Genomic DNA, 11561 nt, shown 5'->3' with positions numbered 1-11561 from the left:
TTGATTTGGTCGTGTGAGTTAATTCACGATCAGCAATGATAATGATTTTGTTGTCCCTGATTAAGTGATTCTCAAGTTATCTATTCCTCCTTTTTTTTCCATTTACCCTTGGTTTGCCATGCGTCATATATTATATATATAATTCCTTCTGTTCTGCCTCGCTTCAATGAACTTAATCGGAAAGTGAGTGTGGAATAAGAATACACCGACCAACTTCATGATGTGCTCCTTTTTTCCAACTTTGAATCCGAATTTGTTTTGACAATGCACGTGAATCTATCTCTCTTTATATTATTCCTCAATGGATAACACCCCAGCACAATATATAAGATGGTAGGTTCATGCATGCAGTATTCATCGCATTATAATTTAATACCATCTGAAGAAAAAACAATGTCAAATTTCAGCTTTTTCGGGTTTCAATATGGCACTCCAAGAAAGCCTCCAAACAAACCAGCTCCCCAAATGAGTAATATCTCCAAAGAAAGATCGAAAAGGTATAGTTTTTCAAGGCCTTCATCCCAAACAAAAGTGGAGGAAGTAAGGTACGTGTTCGATAAATTCGACACGAACAAAGACGGTAGAATCAGCAGGGAGGAGTACAAGTCGGCTCTCAAGACCCTGGACAAAGACATTGCAGAAGGTGAGATTGCCAAGACATTCAAGGCCCTTGACTCTGATGGGGATGGCTTCGTTGGGTTCACGGAGTTTGTGGAAATGTTCAACATGGGAAATGATGAGGCGAGAAAGGCGGACATCGAAAGTGCGTTTCGAGTGTTCGATTTGGATGGGAATGGGAAAATAAGTGCAGAGGAGTTGTCCTTGGTGTTGAAGAAGTTGGGAGAGAATTGCAGCCTTGGGGCTTGTAGGAATATGGTGAAAGGTGTGGACTCTGATGGTGATGGTTTAATTGACATGAATGAGTTTACCAATATGATGGGAGGCTTCAAAACACCAACTGCTTAAAGATATCATATATATAAGTAATCTGCTTCTAATATTTGTAAGGGAAGTTTGCTTCTGTACTTGAATAAGCTATATAAGCTGGATGTCTGCCTTTGCTTCTAACGAGGAAAATAAATACATCTTTTTTAGAGCATGTATGACTAATAAAAGTAATGAATTTTAGTGACCTCATCGCAGTATGCAAGGAAAACTAAAAGTTTCCTCGTATATAGGCCAACTTAAAAGTTTTTGTGCTCCTAATTCATAGGACCTGTGAGGTCGTCATGCTTGCCTAAATCAGCATCTAATATAAAATAGGTCTAATTAGATAAATGGTCCTTGTAGTGATAAGATAATGAAAGATAGTCCCGTGGTAAAAAAAAAAAAACTAAGATTTATACTCTTGTGGTGAAATCCGTTAGCAAATTTAGTCCAAAAATAATATTTCAGTTAACAATCCGTTAGGTAAGGGGTAAAACTGTGCTTCCCTCTTCTTCCTCCTCCCTCTGCGTTTATTGTTCATTTCATATTAACAAGTCTTGATCATGACCAAAAAAAACAAAAACAAGTCTTCGTCAAGAAAACAATTGAATTTCTGATAATCCTTATCGGACGTACCATTGAGAATACAATTGAATTGTTCATCAATGACATGAATCCGGTTTGTATAGTGGGTACGAATCGTGCCTCACCATATCACAATTCACCAAAGACTTCACCAAATCATCACTCCCTTCTTCCCCTCCACCACCTACAAGCCGGCTTTGTTTCATTGCTTTATTTTTTCAACAGGGAAGCAGTTAAATTCTTCTCCACACCCTTTTCTGCAACACTCTTGTCCTCCAAACCCGATTTCGGTACCAATTCGGAGCTTCCATTCCCGGCCGCCACCGGCGTTTTTGGGCGGTGATTCCCTTCTGATTGGCCGTAAAAGCTGTCGAATTATCAGAATTGTGGGTGCTGTCCCTCTGATTTCTCATTGTCGGTTCGGGTGGAGTTATTAGAGGTTTTGGCTGAACGTTTGAGGTCTGATTCGGGTTCAAAATTGTGGGTTGTGTTTGGTTTGTCAAAACAGGCGGTTGTTTATTCAGTGGCAGAGAGAGGAGGAAGAAGGTGCTCAATCCAAAGTAAATTTTTGCCCCTGGATTTAACCGATAATTAAGAAAAAAAATCATTTTTGGATTAAATTTGTAAATAAATTCTACTACGAAGGTTTAAATCCTAGTTTTTATTTAATTATATTTTTTTTATCACGCGATTATCTTTAATATTACCTTATTACCATAAGAACCATTTATCCGATTAGGCCTATAAAATATCATATAACTTTGACAAGTGTTCGTGTTTGCTTTGCCAGTTTTCATGTTTAAAGTATGATCGATCATCTTATGAATAAATCAATTAAAAAGGAGGACGTTGTAAAATAGGCTAACTATATGGCATCTTATGGAAGTTAAAATATAAAAAAATGAAAAGATTTGTTAGTTTGTTAGATTTTTTTGGTTTTTTCTAGTAACACCTTACGTAATATTGAATACATCCCATATTAAAATTTAATATTAAAGGATTTATATACCCTACTATGCAATGACAATTTCGATCTTATCAGATTTAAAAAAAAAAAATTCTAAATACACACCAAATCAATTTTAAAGTATATTTATCTTCAATTCTCAAAACCCTTTTCACCCTCCATTGTAAAAAAAAAAAATTCTAACCAATGAAACTAATACGTTGATTGAGATTTTTTTTTTTTAACGAATGAAACACAAAATCAATGTTTCAAAAACTTCTCATGAGATAAGACTCTATATTTTTCATTTTTTTAGTGATTTCAATGACATATCCCTATATAAAGTGAGAGATTAGTCGATAGAGATAATTTAGGATAGGATCATATTTGTTTGATGAACGATGATACTTTAAGTAGTTCGAATTTGTGAATTACAAATACTGCAAATACTTGTATGCGATTCCCAGGAAACCATAATATTTTGTTGTGTGTTCAAGCTCTTAGAAGGAATTTAAGGTTTTATGTCATATTATTCCAAGTGCTTGCAGTCATGGGTTGTATCTGCACCATGGTCATGCATAACCTTCCCAACAATTTCAAGAGAAAATAATCAGCATAAGATATTTGTGATTACTTTTCTCCTTCTTTTCCCTTTTTATTGGGTTTTCTCATACCCTCCATACTTTATGCATGGTATTTTCATGCATTCCCATTTTTGTGATTCAAAACGAAATTGTAGAAGTTCGAGTTATCTGAATACATGAACGGGGAAGTCTTCTGAAGTGAGTCTTTATATGCAGTGAGTATTTTGTAGTCAAAACCCTTGATAGTAGAACACTTTGAGATGCAGACACCAATTTGCTCCTTAACTTACTTATATCTCTTAGTTGATCGTTTGATGACCTAATTTAGATTGTTGATCAATTCCTACCGGTCATCAAACCTTAGTTGCTCAGAGAGGGTTTTACTCCTAAGTCAAATTAGTTTACAATAATTAAAAATGAGTATTATAAGATGTGAAGGATGTTGGGTGTATGTAGAAAATATAAGGTGTATGTTGAGAATATGGGGTATGAGGGTGTTATGGGAAATGATGTGGGGTGCATTAAGATAATTGTTAATTAAAAAACAAATATGAGGTGTATTAAGTTTGTGGGGTGTATTCAATAATATGTGGGGTGCTAATATAATAAGTCATTTCTTTAGACACGAAAATTAACTTAATGTCATTGGATTTGATCTGGACTACTCACAACCAATGAGTCCAACCAACTCATTGGTGGAAACAATAAAAATAAAAATAAAAACTCATTGGTGGAACCAGATCATAATTGAGCCGTTAATTAATGAGCAAATGAAGGGAACAAGAGTTACATAATTTGAATTAAACCTAGGTAAAAGAAAATTTGTTGATGCTATATGGCACATAATGTTGGGCGGTGAAGCATCAACACGTACACAAAATGGGTGTAGCGGAGATGAGGATGCTTCGTTGGATGTGTGGGTACACGAGAAAGGATAAGATTAGGAATGAGGATATCCGAGGTAAAGTAGGAGTAGCCGAAATTGAAGGAAAGATGAGAGAAAATCGGTTACGGTGGTTTGGACATGTGCAAATAAGGCCTACTGACGCTCTGGTTCGAAGATGTAACCACGGGATAGAGGTTCAGGGCCAAAGGGATAGAGGAAGACCTAGGAAAACTTTGGAAGAGACCCTAAGAAAAGACTTAGAGTACTTGGATCTAACGGAGGACATGACACAAAACCGAGCGCAATGGCGTTCTAGGATTCATATAGCCGACCCCACTTAGTGGGAAAAGGCTTTGTTGTTGTTGTTGTAGTGTGTCATCTCTGCCCATAACTATTCCAGAAAATTCAAAAGATTCACGCGACTTCTTCCACATAGCGTCTCTAGCATCTAGAATTTTTCCAAATCAGCGGCGGTGAGCTATTGTGGATGCGTACTTGCTTCCACACAAAACTAGCAACAAAATTTGTTCGAAATCTAGGGGTGAGGAAACCAAAACCAGCAAGGGCAAAAATTCTACACATAGGCTTCGACGTGAAAGCTTTCTCTAAATTGACGGTGGCAGTCTGCATACTTAGGTTTGACTAACAAATAACAATGACAAGAAATTTGGGGTTGTGGATTTGACTTTAACAACAGTAGAAAGCCTGGTAAGTACGGTTATTATTTGTGTTTAGTTTGTTAAATTAATTTAGTGTTCATGGTTAATTATGCATACTTGTTGATGAAATTTGTCTAAATTCATAAAGCTTTGTTTAGGATTGATGTAAGTTTATGAAGACTTGTTGACAAGTTGTGTTTATGGATTATGTTGTTGATGAATTGGATTGAGTTGGAGTTATATCGTTGACTTGGGTTTAGTTGTGTTGATGAAAAATTGTTGAAAACTCCGTTAAGTGTGTTGAGCAAAAATTGTACATAATATGTAAACAAATAATTCCCTCGACACAATCTCACCCTCGTTCATTTTTTCGAAGAGGGTTTTATTAGTTTGAGTTCGACCCATTCTAGGCTACGCGCCTATTAATTACAACCTTTCTTTTAGGAAAGGAATACCCTTTGATTCTAATATGAATAAATCGTAACTTGAGGATTTGGGTGTTTATTTGATTTTGTGACTGCATCTAGGTAGAACCTTAGATTGCCTACGTACCCTCGTTAAGGGATCAAGTCACTTGTAGTTCCTTGTATGCTTGATACTTGTTTGGATTTGATGCCTTATGCAGTTTTAGCTCATGCGGGTGAGAACTTTGCGCCATTGGAGTGTTTAATGCCTTGTGTAGTTTAGGCTCTTGCAGGCGAGAACTTTAAGCCATTGAAGCTTTTAATGCCTCATGTAGTTTAAACTCGTGCAGGCGAGGACTTTAAGCCATTGAAGTGACTTTATAAATTTGATATGGTTTTATGCCATTCTGAAATTTGATACAGCTTTGTGCCAGTTAACATAGCTTCATGCCATTTGAGATTCTGTTGCGGCTTCATGCCATTTGATATTTGACTTTTTCTTCGGCTTTGTACTATTTGATATTTGATACGGCTTCGGGCCATTGGGTTTTGTCGCAGCTTCGTGCCATCAGAATTTAATACGGCTTCGTGCCATTGAATCGGCTTTTAGCCATTTGAGGCAGCTTTGTCCCATTTAAAGTGGTTTTGTGCCGCTTGAGCGTAGAGTAAAATTAACGGGTTTATTTCTGATAAACCCACTAATATTTTGGCATTTGACTCTAGCTTGGTACCATTTCTTACTCCATGTTTAATTTTACTTTTCCTTTGCAGCTTCTTTCTTCTAACAAATTTGTAAAGAATCATGCTTGGAATAAAAAAAATATTTCCTATGTTCCTTCACGGGATTTATCCCACAAGGGTTCTGTTCAAAGCAGCATAAGTGAATTTAGTTTATATAAACTAGGGATTCGTCTTGATTTCTTGGTTGCGTATAAAATTTAATATCAGACTGCCTACATATTCTTAACGGAATCAAACCAGCGTAGTTCGTAAATTTTTTAGACTGATCGCGGCTTTGTGCCACTTGAAATTTGGAGCGCGGCCTTATGCCATTTGAATTTGGAATTTGATACCGCTTTGCACTTTTCTTTATTTGATTTTAAAGGTCTCCAAGTTCCAAATGGGACTTCTAATTTCAATGGACCTCCCTTTTTCTTCACGTGAGGTACAATTTACTCTTTTTTGTGGCTGAGACTTGAAGGAAAAAGTGAGACTTCAATATTTTTGATAGCCATGCTTTACTCTTCTCTTTATTTGACTTTTAAAGGTCTCCAAATTCCAATAATATTTGTCTTCTAATTTCAACAACCTTACTTTTTTCTTTATTTGAGCAGACCCCAATGTGAGGGGTAAAGTTCGTTCACCCTTTCTTTCACCTTGCGAGATGACTTTACAAACCTTTTTTTTGTTTTTTTAGTTCCAACACACGGTGCTCTTCCATCAGAAACTGAAGGCAGTTTCGCAATATTTGGGCTCCTATTGATTTCACTATGTTTTTGAAATTCCTTATGGGTTTGTCAGTTGTTGATTTCCAAATGAAGATGAGTAAGATTGGAGTTATATCTCTTTTTGAATTGTTCTATTTTATCTTCTTTTCCCTTTAAATCGTAAAGACCTTTTTATGCAGGCTACGGGTTCTCTTTTCTTTCTGCTGCACTAGTTTGCTTATGTGCTTCCTTTGTAGATCGAAAAAAACTCAAAACGAAGAGGGGGAGAAATCAAGCAGGTTACCCATTTTTGTTTTCTTTATGTTCCAGGTTTGCTTATGTATTTAGAGTGGGATGGAACTCTAACTGCGATCAACTTATCAATTATTTCGTGCAGGCACCCTAGGCAATGACATCTCTTTTCGTTGATGGACATACTATTTTGCAGTACCGAATTCTTTGAAAACAAGTGTTGATTCATGGCTCCAAAGGTGAGAATTGTGTTGATGCACAAAACCGGAGGTCTTGGTACAACGTAAATCCGACCATAAATATGCATGAAATGTAAATAACGCAAGATGTATCGTGGTTCACCCCAAGGTTTGGGCTACGTCCACACTGATTATGTATTTATTTGAGAGTATTTGTGAGGGAGAGAGTGAGAGCTTTGCTCTAGATAGGAGAGACTTAGGGTTTGTGAGGGTGAAGATGCCCTTTTATAGAATAAGGCTCCTCCCCTAATTACATATTTGCCCTTTCCTTTATTACATAATTACATTTAAGTCCCTTGAGTATTTATACGAGGTCTAAATACGAGGCCCTAAATATGGTATAAACAGTAGTCCTTCCAAGTTTTCAGTCAAGAGAGTCTTTTGGCTGGAAACTTGAAATTCAGTCCATGTGTGGGGCGAAGTAACTAGATGTTGTCTTGAACTGATGCTCGATATGAGGCACTGCTCAATCTGAAATGACGCTCAACTAGAAGTAGCACACGTTGCGAGGCTGCTTGGCTCGTGGCTTATGTTGCCTTGGTTGGCTCGGCTTGCGGTGTTTGAAGGTGAGGGAGTCCCTTTTATAGAATAAGGGCTCGCTCCTCAATACATGAATGATGGGCTAGAGTTGATGCTCTCTAATGATGGTGAGGGAGTCCCTTTTATAGAATAAAGGCTCGTTCCTCAGTACATAAATGATGGGCTAGAGTTGATGCTCGCGGCGATGCGGTTGTTTAGTAGGCAGCGATGCTTTCTAATGATGGTGAGGGAGTCCCTTTTATAGAGTAAGGGCTCGTTCCTCAATACATAAATGGTGGGCTAGAGTTGATGCTAGCGGCGAGGCGGTTGCTTAGTAGGCGGCGATGCTCTCTAATGATGGTGAGGGAGTCCAATTTATAGAGTAAGGGCTCGTTCCTCAATACATAAATGGTGGGCTAGAGTTGATACTCGCGGCGAGGCGGTTGCTCAGTAGGCGGCGATGCTCTCTAATGATGGTGAAGGAGTCTATTTTATAGAGTAAGGGCTTGTTCCTCAATACATAAATGGTGGGCTAGAGTTGATGCTCGCGACGAGGCAGTTGCTCAGTAGGCGGTGATGCTTTCTAATGATGGTGAGGGAGTCCCTTTTATAGAGTAAGGGCTCGCTCATCAATACATAAGTGATGGGTTAGGAGTGATACTTGCGGCGAGGCGGTTGCTCAGCGGGCGGCGTTGCTCTCTAATGAAGGTGAGGAAGTCCATTTTATAAAATAAGGGTTCGCTCCTTAATACATGAATACTGTGCTAAAGTTGATGCTCTCTAATGACGGTGAGGGAGTCCCTTTTATAAAATAAGGGTTCGCTCCTCAATACATAAGTGATGGGCTAAGTCCCCCAAGTATTTTTCATGAGGCCTAGTTAAGGCCCAATATATGGTACATAATGTAGTCCCCCAAGTCTTTGGTTAATAGAGTCTTTTGGCTGGAGACTTCAAATTGAATTCATGTGTGGCCCGAAGTGGCGGTTGTTTGGAGGCGGTATTTGTATACCTTGCACTGAAGCTTTGTAGGTGAAGCTTTGCAAATGAAGCTTTGAAGCTGGAGCTCTGTAAATGTAGCTTTTGAAGCTAGAGTTATTGTAAATGAAGCTTTTGAAGCTAGAGCTCCGTAAATGAAGCTTTTGAAGCTAGAGCTCTGTAAATGAAGCTTTTGAAGCTGATTAACATGAGTGATGCTCATGAATGTTTATGTTGATTGACATGAGTGATGCTCATGGATGTTGTCATGAGTGATGCTCATGAATGTTAACATGAGTGATGCTCATGAATGTTGACATAAATGATGGTCATGAATGTTTATGTATGATTGTCATGAGTGATGCTCATGAATGTTTATGTATGAATGACATGAGTAATGCTCATGTATAATTTGGAGTATTGAACGTACTTTTGATCACCTGGTTGGTGGCATGAAGGAGAGTACAGGTTATACATTTCATCACCTGGTTGGTGGCATGAATGGCTAGTTACCAAATGATATTAGAGTACGGGTTGTACATTTCATCACCTGGTTGGTGGTAATAGCGGCAGGTTGCCGAATAATTTTGGAGTACTGGGCGTACTTTTGATCACCTGGTTGGTGCTATTTTGAGCTTATGGGCCTTCGCCCTCCACAACATGCCAGCCCATTTATTTTGGGCTTTTTTTTTTTTTACCCTCTGATGGGGTTTTATACATATTACCCTCTGATAGGGTTTATACAGATGTTTCCGAAAGATATGAAAAATAAATTACATCATACAAAAACAAAAAAAGTAAACCACATCATTTTGGTAGGGTGTTTATTCCTTGCTTTTGCTTTCTCTTTTGCTTTTCTCTTTTCCCTTTTTCTTTCTCAGAAAATGGGGGCATCTTCTTTGTTGCTTTTCATTTTTTTTAGTACTGAGGACGGCAAGCTCCACGTTATTGTTAGAAGATCAGACGCTTTGCAATACTAGTGATGCTGTGGGACTCTTATCTTCTTATTCCCGTGGCTTTTCCTGTTGCTTTTTGGGAAAGTGGAGCACCATTCATAAAATAATTGAGGAATAATCATAAAGAAAACAATAAAATCTTATCTTCTGCTAGCCATGTTAAGGCTATCTGGAAGTGGGAAGTCGACCCTCCTTACTGCTCTGGAAGGGTGCCTCAATCATCAGAATAACAGCAAGTTCATCTGAGGCCTCCTGCAGTCCTGCAGAAAGCTAGTAACCCTATTGACCCTAAGCTTCTGAATTGTATCACATTTACTTTCCAGGAACTTGTTGAACCAAAGTAGCTGAGACAGGTTAGACAAAGAATGTGGCGGAGAGGAAAGGATGTCGTCGAACTGGAGCCCCGAGAAGTGGGGGCCAGAAGCTATCTCCATCACGTAGTTAATCGTCATCGTGTTCTCCGACACAGTAACTAATAATTGACGAGATGTGTAAATATTAACAGTTAACCCTCACATGCTTAATAGACCTAAAAAAAAACTTACAAATCATTTTAAGATTCTTCCTCGTAAACAAAGGTGTTGAAAACCGGTCTCATTGGTCCTTTAGAATCATTACCAAGTGCACTACCATCTCCACCTCCTCTGCTTTTCATAATCAAACCTGCTGTCCAATTAGGATAAAGCAATGTGACAATATCAATGTACTTCTCCATAGCATTTTCAGGAGGCATAGCACCCAATTTTTGCCAAGCTTGCCATTTGGTGCAAGCAGTTATTTTCAGAGTCGATGGCTGCGACACGCTGCAGGGACCCTTAGTAGCAATCTTGTAAAGCCCATAAAGCTTCAACTGCACATCAGTCAACACCTTTTGCTGATCCGTCACGGCCGCCGCGACAAATGCCGACACCGCGTTGAACAGCTTGTCCAATTCCGTACTTTCCACCCCTTCCCAGTCATCATCACTGTCACATTCACTGCCCTTGTTCATGACGCTGCCATGCTCGATGACGATTGATTCGGCCTTGATTACCACAGAGCTCAAATCGGCAGAGTGAGGCGGGTCGTCGCAGGGCTCGGGTTTAGGCGGGGGCGGCAGTACGAGCGCGAGCGAGGCTAAGATTGTCTTCCTTGAAGGAGATGACTATGACGATGAGCTTGGCAAGGATGAAGGAGAAAATGAGGCCGAGGATTATCGATTGGAGGAGCTGCTGCTACTCTCCGCCCATTGTTTCTTCCCTGCCCATTTTGATTCGAGATCAGCAACGGAGCCAACGTCTGGGGCTTTTCCAGGTGGCTCGAGAGCTTCTCCGACGCCGACGAGCTCGGATCGCACGCGTAGTTTAACTTGTCTTTGACTGAGCTATTGTTGAAGAAGGTGAGGCCGGCGCGCTTAATGGCATCGAGTAAGGTGGCGGGTAAGCCATGATTGGTAACGTGGAAGGCGCCCCAGTCTCTGCAGGTTTGTCCGATTGAGGCCTAAACTGAGTCGTGGCGGGTCGGGTCAAATCTGAATATGTCGATCATGGGAATGTTGGTTGAGGATGATGGTCTGTTGGGTCGATATTGGGGGGGGGGGTTGAATGTATTGGAGCAGAACTTGGGTTAGACCGGCTTGGGCCCAGCTTTGAACCCTGATGGGCTCCTCCATTACTTTTTTTTTTTAAAAAAAAACTTGCACCTTTAATCACCACTGCGATTTGCAGAAGGAAGCCAGATTTTCTTTACTCTTTTTTGCCTTCTGCTTGGCGAGATCTTGGCATCCAGTGAAGTTCTCTGGGAACTTGCATGATCAAAATTGAACAGTAAATGCTCTTACAAAGTTTGCACCGCTCGTTGCCAGCCTCTTCTTGTCATTCAGTTCCTTGTTGGCTTTGCTTTACTGATGGTGGGATGGTGGTGTTTCCTTTGCATCTACAGCCGTCTGGTCTCTTTGAAATCCCTGGTTTGCAGATTAAGTAGGATATCGAGTTGTGCAGATTCACGGTGGACAGTGGTGAGGTTGTGAAGGTTTCACGGTGGTGAGATGAAAAATTGAGGGAGAATTGACATAGCTTTTTCGTGTCGATTCCCACAGACGGCGCCAAATGTTGATGCACAAAACCGGAGGTCTTGGTACAACGTAAATCCGACCGTGAATCTGCATGAAATGTAAATAACACAAGATGTATCGTGGTTCACCCCAAGGTTTGGGCTACGTCC

At 39.7% G+C, this 11561-nt stretch overlaps 1 protein-coding gene and 1 pseudogene across 1 annotated transcript; one reads left to right on the top strand and one right to left on the bottom strand.

Annotated features, from left to right (window-relative positions):
• The first annotated feature begins 335 nt into the window (after nucleotides 1–335).
• On the top strand, nucleotides 336–1097 carry LOC103402969 (calmodulin-like protein 30). Its single transcript, XM_008341764.4, has one exon. It carries the CDS (start codon nucleotides 346–348, stop codon nucleotides 964–966), a length of 621 nt encoding a protein of 206 aa, XP_008339986.3. The 5' UTR covers nucleotides 336–345; the 3' UTR covers nucleotides 967–1097.
• An 8803-nt stretch (nucleotides 1098–9900) lies between these two features.
• Nucleotides 9901–10588, bottom strand: LOC103407155 (acyl-CoA-binding domain-containing protein 2-like; annotated as a pseudogene).
• Nucleotides 10589–11561: the final 973 nt, after the last annotated feature.

Source organism: Malus domestica, chromosome 02 (assembly GCF_042453785.1).
Source record: "Malus domestica chromosome 02, GDT2T_hap1".
Taxonomy (NCBI): domain Eukaryota; kingdom Viridiplantae; phylum Streptophyta; class Magnoliopsida; order Rosales; family Rosaceae; genus Malus; species Malus domestica.
This window is presented reverse-complemented; position numbering and strand designations above follow the sequence as displayed.